This window comes from Pavona decussata, unplaced genomic scaffold, assembly GCF_977016875.1.
Source record: "Pavona decussata unplaced genomic scaffold, jaPavDecu1.1 SCAFFOLD_41, whole genome shotgun sequence".
Classification (NCBI taxonomy): Eukaryota; Metazoa; Cnidaria; class Anthozoa; order Scleractinia; family Agariciidae; genus Pavona; species Pavona decussata.
Window position 1 is genome coordinate 686,638 of NW_028145463.1, and position 20,543 is coordinate 707,180.

The window sequence follows — 20,543 nt, forward strand, 5'->3', positions numbered from 1 at the left end:
TGAGCTAAGCCACAAAATAATGGAGGTACATTTCAGCTCTAAGAACACAATAGCTGGTTTTCAGATAAGAAGCAACTCAGAGAGCTAAAAGACAGCGCAACAAGCTATTGATCGTTTTCACGTCACGTCACGCATTGGCACGCCGCCATATTGGTGTACCACTTTTGATTGCGTAATACGGCATTGGTAGGTCACAACTGCAATTCCAGACCTGCCAACTCTCCCGGTTTTCCCGGGAGTCTCCAAGTTTTTCATCAAATCTCCCGGTCTCCCGGTTAGACCACCAAATCTCCCAGGAAATACCTACCGTGGCATTTTTCAATTGGTTTTTTCATTAATTTCATTATTTTTGAGACGTCAAATAGGAAAATAAAACAAGAAGTGGATTTATTGTTCCCACTGGTAAAAATGGACTTACACAAAAGCGAATCAAGCTCCGAGGATAATTCGAAGGTTGCATATTCTTTTCCGATTTCTGAAAATGCAAAGAAGCTGGATTTGCCGATCAGAGATCGATATTTGCAGAAAATATCCGCAATCGGAATCGATCCAGTGTTGATCGAAGGGAAGCACTTTCAGCCTGACTGTTTACCTCCGGTCGAATCCACAGATATCTTGTGTTATCTCGTTTTGGAGACAAGCTTCTACACTCATTATTTGACATCTGCTGCTACTTTTTTTTTTAATCCACAGTGTATTCTTTTGCGAATTCAGCGATTGTTTGATCTTTTCCATGCGATTTATAGTTTTTGAGTTTTGACGTTGCGCGCAATGTACCAAGCTGTTGCATTCATTTGCCTCTATCTCTCTTATTATTGATGCTATGGTGCTACTTTTTTTTAATGATAGTGTATTCTAATCCGAATTCAACGAACGTTTAAGCTTTTTCATACGTGAGTAATTTAACAAAAATTGACTTAAGCGTTCACAAGCTTTTGCATTCATTTGCCTCAAGAGAGGATCAAACTGCTACTTTTTTTTAATTCACATTGTAATGTTTTCCAAATTCAACAATAGTTTAATCTTATCCATACAATTTATAGTTTTTGAGTTTTGACGTTGCGCGCACAAGTAATTGAATTTTTCCGGCGTGTAATTTAACGAAAATTTAGTTACGCGTTCACAAGCTGTTCCATTCATTTGCCTGTATCTCTCTTATTATTTGTGCTATGGTGCTACTTTTCTTTTAATTGGATAGTGTATTGTAATCAAAATTCAACAAAAGTTTAAGCTTTTTCATACAATATATAGTTTTTCAGTTTTATCTTAGGGCGCACAAGTCATTGAATTTTTCCGGTGTGTAGTTTAACAAAAATTGATTTACGCGTTCACAAGCTTTAGCATTCATTTGCCTCTATCTCTCACATTATTTGACCTAAACTGCTACTTTTTTTTAATTCACATTGTATTGTTTTCCAAATTCAGCAATACTGTAATCTTATCCATACAATTTATAGTTTTTTTTAATTTTGACGTTGCGCGCACAAGTAATTGAATTTTTCCGGCGTGTAATTGAACGAAAATTCAGTTACGTGTTCACAAGCTCTTGCATTCATTTGCATGTATCTCTCTTATTATTTTTCCTATGCTGCTCCTTTTTTTAATCCAAAGCGTATTGTTTTTCAAATTCAGCAATAGTTGAGTATTTTTAATACAAATTATAGTTTTTGAGTTTTGACGTTGCGCACACAAGTAATTGAAATTTTCCGAAGTGTAATATAACGCAAATTGCGCTACGCGTTCACAAGCTGTTGCATTCAATTGCCTTTATCTCTCTTATTATTCGTGCTATGGTGCTACTTTTCTTCTAATGGATAGTGTATTCTAATGCAAATTCAACGAAAGTTTAAGCTTTTTTATACAAGTTATAGTTTTTGAGTTTTCACTTAGCGCGCACAAGTCATTGAATATTTCCGGTGTGTAATTTAACAAAATTTGGGTTACCCGTTCACAAGTGGTTGCTTTCATTTGCCTCTATCTCTCTCATTATTTGTGCTATTGTGCTATTTGTTTTCTAATGGATAGTGTATTCTAATCCAAATGCAAGGAAAGTGTAAGCTTTTTCATACAATATAGAGTTTTTGAGTTTTATCTTAGCGCGCACAAGCAATTGAATTTTTTATGTGTGTAATTTAACGAAAATTGATTTACGCGTTCACAAGCTTTTCACATCTCTCACATTATTTGACCTAGGCGGCTACTTTTTTTTAAATTCACATTGTAAATTGTTTTCCAAATTCAGCAATATTTTAATCTTATCCATACAATTTATAAATTTTGAGTTTTGACGTTGCGCGCACAAGTAATTGAAATTTTCCGGCGTGTAATTTAGCGCAAACTCCGCTACGCGTTCACAAGCTGTTGCATTCATTTGCCTGTATCTCTCTTGTTATTTGTGCTATGGTGCTACTTTTCTTTTGATAGATAGTGTATTCTGAATTCAACGAAGGTTTAAGCTTCTTCATACGATTTATAGTTTTTGAGTTTTGACTTAGCGCGCACAACTCATTGAATATTTCTGGTGTGTCATTTAACGAAAATTGGGTTACGCGTTCACAAGCGGTTGCATTCATTTGCCTCTATCTCTCTCATTATTTGTGCTATGGTGCTATTTTTTTTAATTCACAGTGTATTGTTTTCAATTTTAACAATAGTTTAAATCTTATCCATACAATTTACAGTTTTTGAGTTTTGACGTTCTGCGCACAATTAAGTTATTGAAATTTTCCGGCGTTTAATTTTACGCAAATTGCGCTACCCGTTCACAAGCGGTTGTATTCATTTGCCTCTATCTCTCTTATTATTTGTGCCATGATGCTACTTTTCTTTTAATAAATAGCGTATTCTAATCCGAATTCAAGGAAAGTTTAAGCTTATTCATACAATTTATAGTTTTTGAGTTTTAACTTAGCGCGCACAAGTCATTGAATATTTCTGGTGTGTCATTTTACGAAAATTGGGTTACGCGTTCACAAGCGGTTGCATTCATTTGCGTCTATCTCTCCTATTATTTGTGCTATGGTGCAACTTTTTTTTTAAATCACAGTGGATTGTTTTCCAAATTCAGCAATAGTTTAATCTTATCCATACAATTGATAGTCTTTTAGTTTCGACGTTGCGTGCACAAGTAATTAAAATTTTCCGACGTGTAATTCAACGAAAATTCAGTTACGCGTTGACAAGCTACTGAATTCACTTGCCTGTATCTCCCTTATTATTTGTTCTATGCTGCTCTTTTTTTAAATCACAGCGTGTTGTTTTCCAAATTCAGCAATAGCTTAATCTTTTCCATATGATTTATAGTTTTTGAGTTTTGACGTTGCGCGCACAAGTTACTGAAATTTTCCGACGTGTAATTTAATACAAACTGCGCTACGTGATCACAAGCTGTTGCATTCATTTGCCTGTATGTCTCTTATTAATTGTGATATAGTGCTACTTTTTTTTTAATGGATAGTGTATTCTAATTCAAATTCAACGAAAGTTTAAGGTTTTTTTATAGGATTTATAGTTTTTGAGTTTTGACTTAGCGCGCACAAGTCATTGAATATTTCCGGTGTGTAATTTAACGAAAACTGGGTTACGCGTTCACAAGCTTTTGCATTCATTTGCCTCTATCTCTCTAATTATTTGTTCTATGCTGTTCATTTTTCTTATAATGGACAGTGCATTTTTTTTCAAATTTAGCGAAAGTTTAAGCTTCTTCATACATTAAATAGTTTTGGAGTTTTGACTTAGCGCGCACAAGCAATTGAGTTTATTTGGTGTGTAATTTAACGAAAGTCGACTTACGCGTTCACAAGCTTTTGCATTCATTTGCCTCTATCTCTCTTATTATTTGTGCTATGGTACTATCTTTTTTTTAATGGATAGTGTATTCTAATCCAAATTCAACGAAAGTTTAAGCCTGGCTTCACACGAATTATAGTTTTTGAATTTTGACTTAGCGCGCACAAGTCATTGACAGTATTTCCGGTTTGTAATTTAACGAAAATTAGGTTACGCGTAGTCACAAACGAAACTTTCTTGTTTCCCAAATGTCATGTTGGAACCCAGTCAATATTAAATTTATCCCAGCTTTAAGCCGCTTTTTCTGAAACGAAGTGCTTTTCGCAAACACGATCGTGCTCTAAGATCTCTTCAGTAAGGTCGTTACGACTTATCGCTGAAATCCAGCGCGATCTTCTATCCTCTGACAATTCTTGAGCTTTTTAACCCTGATTTGTAACGATGGAAGGCACCCTTGCAAAGTATATCCTTTTGTCTCGTCCACTTTTCCTGCTACAGCCCACAATCAAACACAAAACCATGTTCTTCGCAAGCGCCGCTACTAGCTAATATGGCGGCGTAGCAACGGTAGTCAAGGATTTGGCCATGTGAGTGAAAACGATCTATAGCTCTCGAAAGCAAGAGACAACAATGATAAGCTTTGTAAAGACGAGTATCTTTTAGACCCTCATATCTGTGCAATCTTCACGCAGCGAGATACAATAGCAGAAGCATTAATTTACGAGTTAAGAAATCCACGGATCCACTATCTTTAAAGATAACATTTATTTAGCGCTACCTGAAATCTTGAAGTCAATCCAAGCCGATAAGCCTTAACAAATGGCACAGAGCTAGCATACACAATGACATATCAAAACCTAATCCTTACGGCTCTTAGTGATAAGTATGAAACCCTCCAATTAGTATATTTGAGAATTCCCCCTCACGATCAAGACAAACACCATTAAGAGCGGTCGCATAACATTTTGATCTAAAAGGAAGATTCTCTTATTCAAAAGGAAAATCGCTTAAAGAATTGCTTGTAAAACCAAAACTGAAAAGGCTTTTATCAACACAACGGACACACAGTGGGAGTCTCGCAGGTCTGTCAACCCCACTGATTTTAACACAGAAATGTGGTCAAATGCCAAAATTCAGAAATAACAGATATTTTCTGTAGTGTTTATGAGTTTTGACAGTTTTATATCTGAGTGTTCAATTTGATCACGCAAATTTTGGTCAATTTTCAGATCTTCGCTTCAATCTTGAGCTCTTTGTTTTTTCCGAGTCTTCGATTTCTTCGGAAATACCCATAGAAAGGCTCAGAGTTATGGAAGAGTTATCTTGAAATAAAAGTCAAGAATCACAGTTCTACTTAGGAATGAACATTTTGTCAGAATTGAATTTAAAATCTTCAATTTTTAATCTTTTAGCCTGATTTGACCAGTTCAGCTACCTCCATTCTGAAATCCTAAAGTATGTCCATTCAAATGAAAACTACTGAGCAGCACTTTTGATTTCCAGTGATACTGTTTGGTACCGTACATGGTGGTTCTAACTTTTGAGTCCGTGGAGAAAATCTTGAATGTCTCCAATATTTGCGGAACTGTAGACCATTTTTTTATTTGTCAACTTTCATAAACCAGACCTTAATGCTTATCCTGGGTTAGCCTAATCGTACTTGGAACGACTACTATGATGGATGCAGCCTGGGAGATTGACTTCTTGGTCTCTGCGTTCCACCGCCAAAATATGTCTTGGGTACAAACCGAAATATTCCACATCGAAAACAAAGGCTTGTTAGTATGAACGGTTTCCAGTTGACTGAAGAGGGAAAAACCCAGCACTGTCTTTTTTTGGAGAGATCTGTTTAAAGGTGTAAATCATTTAGCCAGTTTAGCAGGCGCTGTTAAGGCGAAGGTAAACCTTAAAGCCGTTTTCACGCCGCTTAAAATCGGTTTAAAGAAAATATCTCGTTCACGCTTCAAGCAATCCAAAAACTCTCTGCTCATCCCGTGAACCTGTATTGTGGGGTGTTTTGTGAATTTTTGGTTGATTTTTGGGTATATTTGGGAGGAGATAGTTTTTCTGAAAGGATTGGTAAAATTAAGAGAAATAAAAAGAATTGAAGATAAAGTGAAGTTTTAAAATTAGAATTTGTAGTTAATAATTAATAGACGGAAACCAAGTTAGTCCACTAGCAACCTGGGGTGCTCTTGCGTGGGTATCAACTGTCTGTTGTTGTTCCAAAAATCATTTTCTTTCTTTTATCCCTTCTTTAAACCTCTTAAAATTCCGTTCAAATTCACGTTTACCCTCACCTTAAGGGTAAGGGAAATCAGACGCGCGCGCGAATTGCTTGGAACGGCGCGCGCGTGAGCGTTTGCGCTCCCATCGCTTCTCGCACGTGCCTGATTCCCTATCCCATGCCCTCTTCTTTATAGCACCAGACACAGAGGCTATCTGACAAATTCCAACAGCTCCAATACAAAACCCCAAGAAACAAGGACATTTATGGAAACTCGCAAACGTTTAAGCACAGATCTAAGAATTTTGAGCTTGTTTTGAAAGTTATTTAGGGGAGTTTATGGTTTTGCTGGGTTAAAAACTGTATCACATTCTAGCAAGAAGACAGAAGGAAGAAATTAAGAAGAATTTTTTTTAGATTCCATTTTTCTTCAGTTATAATCCTAAATCGATCATTACTACCATGCACTCTTTATCGAGGGAAACTGTAAAAATGGTATAAACAAATACATAAACATTGGTAAACAAGTTTCTGTCATTTTTGAGATTAAAACGTTACCATAGCATCTGCATATAATGTAACCTGCTAAAACAGCCCTAATTTCAGTTTCCTAGTTTGGGAAAAGGCAATTACAAAGGAAGAGATTGATATGACTTCGTCACTGAATTCATTGCCAAAGAATTTGGACGGTCAGTTACTTGTGGTCAGTTTCATGTTTGTCGTTGTTGTTGTTGTTGTTGTTGTTTTCCAGACAATAGGTAATTTCCGAGTTGCTTTGGACGTCATTATGAAAGCGAGGCTTCGTGCATAATTCTTTATAGAAAAATTAATTTTTCAAACAAAAATAGTTTTCACGTGAAAAGCTCAGCTTAGCAACTCGAAAATGGCCTGATGGCAGCAGCCCTTGTTAGAATTTCTTTCACTTTCTGGGCTTCGAGTCTCCGTTGACCAAAATAAACGAAGGTTCAAAGACTGCCCAGCATAGAATCCCGTAGGGAAGAAGTGCTGCCATCCTCAATTTGAACGCGTCGAATAATTGAAAAAAAAAAACCCTTGATCTCCATACACGTCTTTTTTTTTTGTCAGTTAGATTCGTGGCATGCATGACCATGAGCCTCGACTATAAAAGTTTCTGATCAAATAGCGTTCCTGACGAAGTATTTTTTGGCTGATTATTCCCTTAACAAAACCCCTGCGGTACTCTTCGATCGATTTTTGGTCAGGGGAGAGAGGGTGGGAGGCCTATGCGGCTCTTTTCTACAAACCAAATTAATTAATCTTGTGGTAACCATTTTCAGACGAGGCCTAGCTTGTTCAAAGAACTGGTAACTTTACACAGCGGATAAAATGTATTGGTTGATGTACATTTTATCAGCTGGATAGCAATTAAATTTATTCAGTGGAGAGAGTTGTCCACTCTTTGAACAACCGTGTGATCTGCCCCGGCTCTAAAATTCACAGCAGCATTTTAATTTCTAGAATCCATCTCCGTTTTTGTAAAATCCATACTCGTTTTTAAACTTTCAGAGCACAATGGTTAAAATTTCTACCCTCTTTCAGACAAAAAAGGGCTCAAATATCAAATTCTTTGGAGCCGCATGCACATACCGATATAGCGTATATAGTAGAGTATCCCCGCTCCTCTCCCTTCTGGGTAAAAAAAAAATAAAAATGTGAAAGAAAGTGAAAACAACAGACTCTAAAAGCAGCAGCAGCATATATTGTTCGTGTCACCTTTTGGCGCGATTAGATCATTATATAACCAAGAATAATCATCAGAACAGGCTCTCACACGCGCTGTTTCATTCCAGATCAGGCCCGAAAGCGAAGAGCATGGAATTCGAAAACACCTTGAATTTCAAAAACAAAATAATCATTTATTTTAGCTCGTTGACAAACATCACACATTTTCTTCTAAGGTTATTCCCTTTCTTTGTAAACAGACCATTTGTCCATGAATGGATAAATAGAGAATATTACACGGCGACGCAAAGATATTAATTTTATTTTCGAATGGTAAAAACAACTTTTTACGAGCGAGCGCAGCGAAAGAGTAAAATATTGTCTTTAACAAGAGAAAATAAAATTCATATCTTCGCGCTTCCCTGTAATATCCTCTTTATTATTATATAGACAAATCTATCGCTGGCCATTTTTCACCGACTGTTTTCACAAACAACCGAAAAAGCGGGAAACGACTTCTTCAATATCCCTACTAGTGAGGATGTACTTTCGCATGAATTTTACCAGTGGTGTATTTTCCAGTAAAACACTCGTGTCTGAAGTTTCTTTAGATTCGTGGCGCGGCAACACGCAGGGATGTGTCGCTGCCCAGGCGTGAAAAAAAGTGATTTTTTGAATGATTAGCTCAGGCCTACAAACAGGAGGGTACACAAATAAAAAAAGCATTACATTCGAAAACGAAATGTAGAGCTCGCAAAACGCGAAAAAAAAGAGACACTCAAAATACTAAAACTTGAAAACGAATCTACGGCCACTCCTTTGTTGATTTTGTTTGTTAAACGTCAATTCAGGAGGAATAAAGTACACTCTTTCGTTGATTTTCGAGGTGAGTTATAATTTTACTAGCTGCGAATTCAGTATTTGAACTTTCTGTTTCTGAAATCGGTGACGCAATAGTTATTGCTTGAAAGTCTAAAAATAAAGCTAAAAAGAAACCCAAAAATATAGAAGACTTTTCCGCCGTTATGCTATAAAAAGACGCGTCCTCATGTATAATCCTCGAATTTGTTCTGGACTTAAGGAATATCGCGCAGTTGTTATTGAAAGTGAACTTTTAAACAAGAGGTAAGTAACAAGCTGGCAGTTTTGAGATTCAGTCATTCCTTGGTAGCTGTTAAACGTTAATTTTTCAAAGTGATTACAATCATTGTGTGTAACGTGCAATCTACACTCACTATTTTCGGCAAAATGTTGCTCTCTATCCCGCCCTTGTACTTTGTAATATGCGTCGCCTAATGTGATTTTGGAAAGGATGTTCAGGATAGTTATTTTACGAGTAACTTATTTATTTGTTTTCCATCAAATTACTTATTTGCTTGCAGAATCGCCATTTCAGTGAACTAAGTTGGTTGGAACTGACTTCAAGAAGGATCGTTTTGGGAAAGCAGTCAACGGTAAGTCATCACGGCTTCGTATGATACTCGCAGCTTAAATAATCGTTCCTTTGCACATAAGCAGATAAGAAATACAAACTATTCACGTATTATTTGTGTACTTTGTTTAAGATCCACTGCTTTAGTCTACGCTTTTCACTGAGCAACTCCAAAAATTCCTCAAATTATGTTCCACTGCACTGATTTAATTTGCAGCGTTACTAACACTCTCAATGAGTTGCCTTAGTTTTCGAATCAGCCGTATTAAGAGTCTCACAAATGTTGTAGTCATTCCTGACAAGACATGTATTTTGAATTTTACTTACTTATGAAAGATATTCATTAATCAAGATTAAGGCAGCTTTTATAGCCCGTAACGACGCGGTACGGGCGATACACTTACCGGAAAATGTTCTCAGATTCAGTTGGGTGCTGAAGTAAACTGTATATTTCGCTTTGATATCTATAAATTTTCAGGGAAAAATCCAGTTAGCACTCACATCGGAGTATGTATCTGTGAAACTGTAAATATTCATCCCACAACGGTGGATTGATCTGTGCGACAATTTTTATTTTCTTTGTTATCCAAGACCGGCTTTCAGTTCCAGTAACGTCTACACTAAAAAAGGCAACTCTCTCTTAAAGGAGCGGAGTGTCACCTTAATTTCTAGCGTCACTTTTAAAAGCTATAAATCATCTTTGTATCGATAGAAACGTTGAAATAATGGTTCATTTTTGTTAACAATTAATAACCCTACTCTTGTCCAGTATTAGAAATTATCTTAAGCTGCGGATCGGCTAGGATGGAAATGGATTGCAACTTAAAAAAAGCCAATTTTTCAAGTTCTTCCATGCAGTGTATTATAGAGGAATCGCCTAAAACTCTTTATAATTTGTTCTTCCTCGTAGAAATCCCTTAATATTTTCCTTCCGGTTTTCTAAGAATAATCTCAAGTTAGAGAAAAGGCTTTGTGTCAAATATTTGAGCTGTTTTGTGCAACATACCGCCCTTAGCTTGGTGCAGGAAAATATGATTGCTTATACGAGAAAAATCAAGACAACAGGTCAAAAGCTGAATGGATCCGCTAATTACTACTATTTATTGCCTTTTTAAATAAACTTGAAACTTGAAACATAATAAATACATTACAGTAAATTATATTTACGTTACAAGATACAGTCAATCGTTTTTTTTGTTGTTGTTGTTGTTGTTTTTTTTTTAATGTTCATCTTATGACAAAAAGTCGCAAAATGTTTTAGTTAACCGTTTACATGATACATTTGAAAGGTGTTTTTCCTACCACCTTTCTGAGAGCCTATCCACGTCAGCTCTTTTTTTTATTTTTGTTGAATTTCAGACGTCATCCAAGATATTTCGCCAAATGTGTCAATTATCGTAAGAAAAAGCTTTGAGAGATTCTACGTTTCTTAAAATCACTGTTGTATCGCCCGCAAACTATTTTTAAATTTTTAAAGTAATGCAAAGTTAAATTTCAATTCCTGAATATATTTGCTTGTCAATGTTTCTACAGGGAAGAATATTTTCATTGGGTTATTGGCCGGTTTTCGGGCTGTAATATTTTGCTGCCGCTTCTTACATTTAAATCAGTTCTTACCTTTCCTTGTGTTAACTTTCCTCTTCCTATTTAAACAGCCACTAGTTTTGGAGATAATGTGAGTAGACTGGATATTAATTGTTTGTTTTCAAATTTCTTAGTTGTAGAGAGTTTCTATCAAGTTTGCTGACGAAACTCCAACAGTCATTTTGTAAGGGGTGAGTTAGTCGCTTGTGTTAGGTTTTTACAGATTAATTTGTAAGGTTATTGACCAGGAGGAAGAAAATATGCAGTATATGTGATAACAAAAATTAGTGGGGTGTCAAAAAAATTCGTGTTAGGTGGGACACCACTCACTAATATTAAATTATTACTCACTATTATTTAAGAGTTTCTGAATTTCAGTTGGCTCATTCAAATGCTTCCCTTAACTGCATTCCAATAACTTGAAATTTTAAAAAGACTCCCTGGTGTTTTTTAACTCAATCCCATTTGCTGACTGGGAAAATGTTGACATTTGTCTGACGAACGAAAATTTAAGACTCGGCCTTGATCGCCCCACGCTATACACGTAGCAACACGTAGTGGCAGTATGAAACAGCCACTTAGTAACTCAAAAGTTTTTTTTATGACTCTTTGCGATGTTATTGAGACTTTTGTCGTTCTTAGTGCAGTGTTTCCTTATCCTTTTGTCGTCCGGAGGCTCAAAATGTCACGTCAGTATCAGTATTCAGTCATGTTATTGATTTTACATTTTGGCCAATCTTGGAAAGCTGTCAAATTCTTTTGTGCAAAATGAGTTCGGGTTTTCTTGAACAGGTGGCAATAAAGTGTTGTTAGGTTTAATTTCCAGTTAGGAGCTATTTTATTTATTCGGGGAGAATTTATTCCGCGTGTGAGAACATTGGATATTCAAACCAACCAACAAAATGGTTTAGTCAATATCGTGTCACGTTGTGGTGAACACACTGATACACAGTTCCTCACGCGCGCTTGTCATGTATATGTCATGTGACAACTAAATTTGTTTACTGGGAATGTAAGGGGTACGAGGAGAGCGCCTTGTATATTCAGGTGTAATGAAGATGTGATTGTGTGACGCCTGGGAGAGGGTGGATGGGGGAAACTAAGGCTCAAAGTAGATTTACTTCTGAAAGTGTCGAGTACAAATACCTCATTATTATTCTAAATTCGAAAACCGTGCACCCAAAACTCAAAGTGAAGAAAACGAAGCTACCACAACTAGAAACTGAAGCAGCCGATACTGGAAAACGAAATAGGTCGAAAACTCGTCCGCGAAGCACCTCAAATTCTAGGAATCGAAAAACAAACGCCGAACTGATTCGAAAGCAAAACCCTCGGTTATTTTTATTCCTTCATAAACATCATGCATTTGCGCTTTTTTAAAACTAGGTATTAAAATATGGAGTTATTATCGGTACAGCGAAGTACTTAAATCCAGAATGTGCAGTTCAACAACTATTTCAACCTTTTTTGTTGTTGTTGTTGTTGTTGTTGTTTGATTGTTTCTGTCCGGTTGTCGTTGATTTTGTTCTTGTTATGTTTTTGTTTGTTTGTTTCTTGCACAGTCTGGTTTTATTTTGGCTAATTAACCTTATCTAAAAAATGTTCTTTTATTTCTGTTATACCTCTTCCTTGTAAACACCACCGAGTTCCTTTGTAAATAAATGGCTTAACTTGATGATGAGGGCTTTGTGAATTACTTGTTCAGGGATGTACACCAAAAACTCAAACACAAGGCAGCCCAAAATACAAGAATTTCTTCAAAGGGAAATCAAAACCACCATGTTTCCTTTGTCTGTTCTCAAAGTCAACCCTCGACTAAAAATTTCTGCTCACTCGTGTAACTCTAATTATTCCTTAGAGTAGGCTGACAATTCTGTCAAATGTTTGAAATTTCATTTCTTTGATCAAGATTAGTAACATTTAAAGTTTCTGTTTCGATTCTCGTTGCCGCAATTATTATAAGTGCGTGACAATTGATCGAGCTAAAACTGAATGACATGCATGTTATCTAAATTACACCTCCCCAAGCACTCCTTCGTTTGTCTCCGGCCGGCCTTTGCCGTTGTAATTGTATGTCTGCAAATAACTTATTTACAGAGTCATCATTCCTGTTTATTAAGCTGATGTAACTGACTTCAAGAAGCCCCGATTTTGAGAAGCAGTGAACGGTACAGCCTGTCGGTAAGTCATTTGCATGTGCCATGTTAATAAGACCAACTTGCTCAATTCCTCAAATGACGTCATGTTAACTACCAGCTCAGTTCCTAGTTTCTAAGGCGGCCGAGTCTAGGGTCTTGCAAAGCAAGTCATTTCCAACAAGGCATTTGTTTTGAACTTTACTTAATTTTACTTATTGCTCTCACCGCCCTTAAACTTGAAGTTGCCACAGATACGTTAAACGAATTGAAACAACAGAACATGGTTCTGTAATTATCCTTTCAACATTACGGACAAAAAAGAAATGTAGTTTCCATTAAGCCCTTTTACAGGGATTCTGTGTCTTTCAGTGGAAATTTATGTGCGAAAGATATCAGAGTCAGAGAAATTAAGTACAAATGGGAAAGTTCTCAAACTTTGTCTTTTTCTAGGAACGTCCTTGGTGAAACAAAGCACATTTGATAGGATCTCCGGTCATCATCTAACTAAATGACGGAGGGCGACTCAGAAGATATAGTGAAGCACATGCAAGAGCTTAGCATTGCTAAAAAATTGGGCGATAGGGAGCGGGAGGGAAATACCTATTCTAAACTGGGTGATATTTATTACAGTCAGAATAATTTTAAACAAGCCCTAGAGTATCACAAACTAGATCTTAATATTGCTAAAGAATTAGGGAACAGGTCGAAGGAGGGAGAAGCATATTGCGATCTGGGCGCTGCTTATCACCGTCTAGGTGATTTTCAGCAAGCCGTAGAGTGCCACAAACTACATCTTAGTATTGCTAGAGAATTAGGGAACAGGGCTTGGGAGGCATTAGCCTGTTTCAATCTGGGTGTGGTCTACAACAGCCAGTGCAATTTTAAGCAAGCCATAGAGTATCAAAAGCTACATATTGATATTGCTAATGAATTAGGGGACAGGGAAGGGGAGGGAGGAGCGTATGGCAACCTGGGCAATGCTTATTACAGTATGCGTAATTTTAAACAAGCCGCAGAGTTTCACGAACTACATCTTAGTATTGCTAAAGAATTAGGGGACAGGGATGGGGAGGGAAGAGCGTATTGCAACCTGGGCATTGCTTATCAAGGTCTGGGTAATTTTAAACAAGCCGCAGAGTATCACGAACTACATCTTAGTATTGCTAAAGAATTAGGGGACAGGGATGGGGAGGGAGGAGCGTATGGCAACCTGGGCAATGCTTATCAAGGTCTGGGTAATTTTAAACAAGCCGCAGAGTATCACGAACTACATCTTAGTATTGCTAAAGAATTAGGGAACAGGGATGGGGAGGGAATGGCGTATGGCAACCTGGGCAATGCTTATAAAGGTCAGGGTAATTTTAAACAAGCCGCAGAGTATCACGAACTACATCTTAATATTGCTAAAGAATTAGGGAACAGGGATGGGGAGGGAAGAGCGTATGGCAACCTGGGCAATGCTTATCAAGGTCTGGGTAATTTTAAACAAGCCGCAGAGTATCACGAACTACATCTTAGTATTGCTAAAGAATTAGGGAACAGGGATGGGGAGGGAATGGCGTATGGCAACCTGGGCAATGCTTATCACGGTCTGGGTAATTTTAAACAAGCCGCAGAGTATCACGAACTACATCTTAATATTGCTAAAGAATTAGGGAACAGGGATGGGGCGGGAAGAGCGTATTGCAACCTGGGAAATGCTTATCAAGGTCTGGGTAATTTTAAACAAGCCGCAGAGTATCACGAACTAGATCTTAGTATTGCTAAAGAATTAGGGGACAGGGATGGGGAGGGAAGAGCGTATGGCAACCTGGGCAATGCTTATCACAGTATGGGTAATTTTAAACAAGCCGCAGAGTATCACGAACTACGTCTTAGTATTGCTAAAGAATTAGGGAACAGGGATGGGGAGGGAGGAGCGTATGGCAACCTGGGCAATGCTTATCACAGTATGGGTAATTTTAAACAAGCCACAAAGTATCATGAACTACATCTTAGTATTGCTAAAGAATCAGGGAACAGGTGTGCGGAGGGAGTAGCCTATGGCGGTCTTGGAGATGCTTATTATGATATGCTTGACTTCAAACAGGCCTTTGAGTGTTGGAAACATAGTCTCAGTATCGCTCAAGAAATTGGGAACAGGCATTATGAGGGGGAGGCTTTTAGAAATCTGGGTGGGGCTCTTTTACGCCTGGGTGATTTTAAACAATCCATGGAGTACATGAAACAAAGTCTTGTTATATCGAAAGAATCGGGTGACAGGGCTGCGGAGGGAGCTACTTATAACGAATTGGGCAATGTGTATTCCCGACTAGGTAATTTTAAAGTAGCAGTAGAGTATCACAAACAAAGCCTTAGCATTGCTGAAGAGTTAGGGGATAGGGTTCAAGAGGCACAATCATGCCATTCATTAGGTCATAATTATGAATGGGTGGGTTCTTTGAGTGAGGCACTTGATTGTTATCGATCGAGCGTAAAAACCTTTGATGACATAAGAGCTCTTCTACAGTCAAAAGATATGTGGAAAATAAGCTTTCGTAATCTCCACCAGTGTGTTTACACTTCGTTATGGAGAACTCTTGTGACGACTGGAGAGACTGACGAGGCTTTGTGTACTGCTGAGCAAGGACGAGCACAGGCCTTGATCGATGTTTTGAAAGAAAAGTATGCAGTTGACTCATCACCGTCCGCTTTACCTGAACCTAAGGAAACAATTACCTATATATTAAACAATTTGACTAAAGAAACAGTTTTTGTTGCACTTAATGAAAATGCGATCAGTTTTTGGTTGCTGCGAAGAGGGAAACAGATTCTCTTTAAGCAAAAGGAAGTAGAACCTGATAGTTGCAAGTTGCTAATAGATGCTACTTTAAGAAACATTGGTGCAGGTGTTCGAGTCATGTGCGAGGATCGGTCAATGGATGAAGTGTGTGATGACCCGCCGTCCAACAGAGAAGCTGCTGAGGAAACAGACCAATCACCGACCTCCTCAGTCAATTCTTTGCGCCAGCTGTATGATGTTATTATTGGCCCCATTGCAGACTTGCTCGAAGGTGACCAGTTACTTCTTGTTCCAGATGGTCCATTTTGCCTGGCTCCTTACTCTGCGCTTAGTGAATCAATCAGGATTCACATCGTTCCCTCGTTGACCGCCTTACGACTGATCGCAGATGCGCCCGAGGACTTTCACAGTAGGAGTGGGGCGTTGCTCGTGGGAGATCCATGTTTGGAAGAAGTTACCAACCTGTTTGGTAGGCCCGTTTGGAAGCAGCTTCCATTCGCCAGAAAGGAAGTGGAGATGATTGGAAAACTTCTAAAGACCACATCTCTCACCGGACGATATGCGACTAAAGACGAAGTGATGAAAAGATTGGCGTCGGTTGCTTTGGTGCACATTGCCGCACACGGGAGTGCTGAAACTGGAGAAATTCTGTTGGCCCCAAACCCAGGTTGGACATCTCGCGTCCCTGCGAAAAAATACTACATATTAACAATGTCAGATGTACAAGCCGTTCGTCTGCGAGCAAGACTCGTTGTGCTTAGCTGCTGTCACAGTGGCCGGGGAGAAGTCAAGTCCGAGGGCGTGGTTGGTATCGCGCGGGCTTTCTTGTGTGCTGGTGCTCGCTCTGTTCTGGTGTCACTCTGGGCGATTGATGACGAGGCTACCATGGAGTTCATGAAACACTTCTACCAACACCTGGCGGAAGGAAAAAGCGTGACTGTGGCTCTTCACCAGGCCATGAAATCCCTGCGCGAGTCAGAGCAGTTCCGTGACTTAAAGTACTGGGCTCCATTTGTGCTGATTGGTGATGATGTAATGCTTGAATTTGGAGAAAGGAAATGAAACAGAATTGTAAGTTTAGTTTGTGTTTAACTTTAAAGAGAAGTAATTTTATGATAAACAAGGACAGCTAACTGCAAAGAAAGCTCAATTCTTGCCAGAGGAATAGTTGTAAAATCTGTCTAAATATTATTTCAATAACCAAGCCTTTCGCTGTTTATTAAAACAGGGGGAGAATTTTGTGAAAGGGTGCCGTGAGAAGATGTTCGTTTCCGTTGTTCCTTGATACCATAAGAAAATGTCTTATTTTTCTTTCACTAGCCTTTTCCAGGCGTCCGAACGTAGAGTGCAGAGTAAATAAAATTGCGTTCCCCACTATTTGATCGCCTGTTCTCGCACTAGTTAATGTTTCAACCGTTTGAGATAAAGAGCAAATGTTACCATTTCCCCTCAGATTTTTATCAATCGTACCTTTTAACTTTATGAACTTAATGACCTTAATGGAAGTCAAACCTTGCTCGACTATATGGTTCCGTTGAACGTTGTTTTCAATTGAGGCACCAGGAGTCTATTTGATTAAGGGAAATTATTAATGTGTTGCTTAAAATATGTCGTCGGCTTCGTGGGGAGTGTCTTCAATTTTTTTCGTTTTTGTCTCTTCCTATTTTTTTGCTGGCAAACAAAAAAAAAATTAAGCCCTTCACCTGAACTCCACAAACTTCTAAATTTAGAGCCTCAAGCGAAACTAATCCCTCACATATTTTTGGTTGGCAGAAGTGTCATCATACTCAAGACAAGAGAGGACTACTAAGCTAGTCTGACTGATCCATTGATGACGTCCATATGGCGTGATGCAGACTAATCCTGGGAACTTGTATGTAGTGTAAATGTCTTAGATGCAATGGCCGGATAAAAAAAAGAAAAAAAAAAAAGAAAAACAGTAAATCAGTAACAAATGAAAGGGAAAAAAAATGAAGTTACTGCATTAAGCCTTTGCTTTTGTGGCTCGAAATATATTTGGAGAGAAGGACATGTGCAGGCGCTCATTTTCCAAAATGGCACTTTACTTTATGAAGTAGATGTTTCGACATATTATTTTGCTCCTTTCGATGTAACGTTAAGATAACTGGACACATGAATTTGACGTTACATTTAATTTTTTTATAGTTGCATAACAAATAATATACTAACATTGTAAAGATTTTCTGAAGTCATTTTATAATTTTTTTTAAGTCATTACTCGTTTTAAGACAATATTGAGAACAATATTTTACTTAATTGTTAATTCAGAAAAAATGTGGTTACTTAGGCCAAATTTAACGGCTTATCTACCCATATTTAGAAGCAAGAACTTTAATTTTTTTAAGAATGACGTTTCTAGTGTTTTTAGTTTCGCATGTAAATATGATTTTCTCCAAATCGTAGAAATTGTGTTTCTTTTAAAAATACCATATCTTAGCCGCAAAAATTGTGATTGTCATTGTAACTAAGAACAGTCTCTAAGACCCTCAAAGTTAGAAAGAGCACAAAAGACCAAGCGATGAATTCAAACAGTCTAAGACTGCGAGTTAACTCACAGAAACCTGATTACAAGAGGGCGAAGACTCAAATACTAAAACATTTCTTACTAACTTGTGTTTGAATAACAACAACAAGTGATGTAGTTAGCCATGACCGGCTTAATAGGCTCAGAAGAATGATGATGCAATTATTATCTTAGAACTGTTCAGGGCTCGGTTGTTTGAAATCCCATTAATTTTTGAGAGAAAAGTTAAGAAATACGCAGTTTTTTTTTTTTTTTGTATTTTTTCTTTCAAATGATTTGTTTTTTGCTCTTTACAAGATGCCATAAACGAGTGGTCCTCTTATTTGCATCGTGGAATTATTTTATCTAAAGTCAAACAGTTTTTTTTTCTTTCCAGAGTGGGCGTCAATTCTAAATTGGCGCAATGGTCTTTTAAACAATCTGGCGCAGATCTTTTCATGTATATATGTAAGTAACCAGGTAAATAAGTAGGTATAGAGCATTCTTCAATTGGGTGTCGAAGTAATTTCGCGTTTGCTTTGGTTTTGTTTTACTATGCTTTCTGATTCGTCAGCAAAACTCGCGGCACTTTCTCAACCAATGGGAAGCAAAGCCAAAGCCAATCGTGCCTTGATGTTCAACGTTTTCCCGCGCTTGGCCAACTGTTACAGGTTACATGTATTTGCTTTGAATTCTGATTGGTTCACCGAACTGTTTACATCTGTTCTGATTGGTTAGAGTGATTACTTTGTGTTTGACACATACTCAATTGAAAACTGCTCTATAAAGTCAGTAAGTAAGCTAGCTGTGTTTACATGATACCGGACGACTTTCAAACCGGTGGATTCGTTTCCATATATAGTATTATTCATTATCAGTAAAAACGATATGAATTTTCAACCAAAAAGTTTTACCGGACAAGGAATCTCAATTTTTGTAGGAAAATTCATTCCGGGGTCTTGTAAACGGGACATGACTGTTTGTTTCATATTTCTATTAAGTTTCAACATTTCGTTACACAATGAAACTGATAGCTTCATCAAACCGGCTTTTGTTAATACGATATCAGCAGCGTTCAAGTCGTACGGGAATGAAAGTCTAACCGGTATCGAGTAAACCTCCCCATTACATAACAATAATATAGTAAGTGCGACTATTGTAAACATGAACATTAAAAAAGTGAAATCTGTAAAACGTGTTTGGTTTGAGAACAGTAGAATCCAAATATTTTATTTCATTTATTTTAAGCTGAGGGGGAACCGTCGAGGAGATTTTGCTGCATGTTGGCCAAAACAGCTTAAATATTTCATGAAATCGCTCTTAGAGCAGCGGGAGAAAAGTTTGAAATGATTTCTCCGGGTGAGAATAGAATACAATCAGCTTTAAATTCACACGAGGAACTTCAAAAGATTGGCCAATTTTTTTTTTTCAATCCATTTCCATCTGAGCCATCTGCAGACAAAAATGATTGACCCTAGTTTTTGCATGTTCCCTAGAAGGGTTATTTGTAAAACAAAATTGAACTATTATTTTAATGTTCCCATCCGATACAAATATGTTTTTTCGCTATTCAAAGTGACACTAAAAATAAGTGACACTTCCTCTTTAAAGACCTCCGAAGCCACTGTTAAGGTCCTTCTAAGACAGATTCATACCCAGTCACTGTTTCTATGTTTGTGGGCCGAGAGAAGAGTGGGTACGAGAGTGGCCTTTATTCACTCTCGTATCCAATCTTCGCGAGCCATAAAGATAAGAATAGCGACTGATTACGAGCATTATCCTTAGGCAGGTCACGAATAGACCAGCTTACAACTGAGTTTTACGTGCACAAGGAAGACTGGAACAGCGACTATCTTTCGACGCACCATCTTCGACATGCTAGATAAACAGCTGAAAGACCGTATATGAAAATTAAACACTTATTGGCTAAACTGAAACTGAATGACAAATGCTCACCTAAAATGGCTGATAAATGTATCAACCTGTAAATTTTGCATGACTCTCAGAAAAATTCAAACTATTTGACCGCTTTCGGTCGGCTCTGTTCTGTAACTTCGGGTACAGAATTCAGCCGTTTTGTTCTCATGTTAAATTTCCAAAACCACCGATTTAATTATCGATCTCGGATTGACTTCTAAATATCCCCCCACCACGTCACTCTGAAGATTAATAAACCCATCTCCCTTGCCCAAAGTCGAGTTCAACCGTAAATAAATCAGTTGTGCTTACATCTAAGACTGCAGATGGCCTGTCGAAGGATAAGGTGCGCGTTAGCGCTGTGCAAGTAACATTGAAATGGCTGAAAGATACTCCAGTGTTACGCCTTCTGTCATTATACAGTGCGTTTATAGACCAGCCCTCCCCATCTTCATCTTCCGAGATAG

General features: G+C 37.8%; 3 protein-coding genes across 6 annotated transcripts in view; all 3 read left to right on the top strand.

Annotated features, from left to right (window-relative positions):
- The window catches only part of LOC146482904 (tetratricopeptide repeat protein 28-like), a 234,347-nt gene that overhangs the window by 158,502 nt on the left and 55,302 nt on the right, over positions 1 to 20,543 (top strand). The window lies entirely within an intron of this gene.
- LOC146482909 (uncharacterized) overlaps positions 1 to 20,543 on the top strand; it is a 63,985-nt gene that overhangs the window by 13,712 nt on the left and 29,730 nt on the right. For 2 of the 4 annotated variants that reach the window (XM_085106536.1, XM_085106539.1), the window contains exons 1-2: positions 8,745 to 8,824; positions 9,082 to 9,153. The exons of the other annotated variants lie outside the window; for them this stretch is intronic. The gene's annotated coding sequence lies outside the window, so the exon portion shown is untranslated. Of the gene's footprint in view, positions 1 to 8,744; positions 8,825 to 9,081; positions 9,154 to 20,543 lie in introns of those variants that run through there. 4 annotated transcript variants of the gene reach the window in all.
- Positions 8,745 to 19,207, top strand: LOC146482910 (uncharacterized). Its single transcript, XM_085106508.1, has 6 exons — positions 8,745 to 8,824; positions 9,082 to 9,153; positions 10,850 to 10,906; positions 12,813 to 12,896; positions 13,304 to 16,706; positions 17,409 to 19,207. Exon 5 carries the CDS (start codon positions 13,362 to 13,364, stop codon positions 16,695 to 16,697), a length of 3,336 nt encoding a protein of 1,111 aa, XP_084962634.1. The 5' UTR covers positions 8,745 to 8,824; positions 9,082 to 9,153; positions 10,850 to 10,906; positions 12,813 to 12,896; positions 13,304 to 13,361; the 3' UTR covers positions 16,698 to 16,706; positions 17,409 to 19,207.

What these genes read in the sequence shown, in the direction of transcription:
- LOC146482910 (XM_085106508.1), top strand. Translation starts at nt 13,362, where the DNA reads ATGACGGAGGGCGACTCAGAAGATATAGTGAAGCACATGCAAGAGCTT.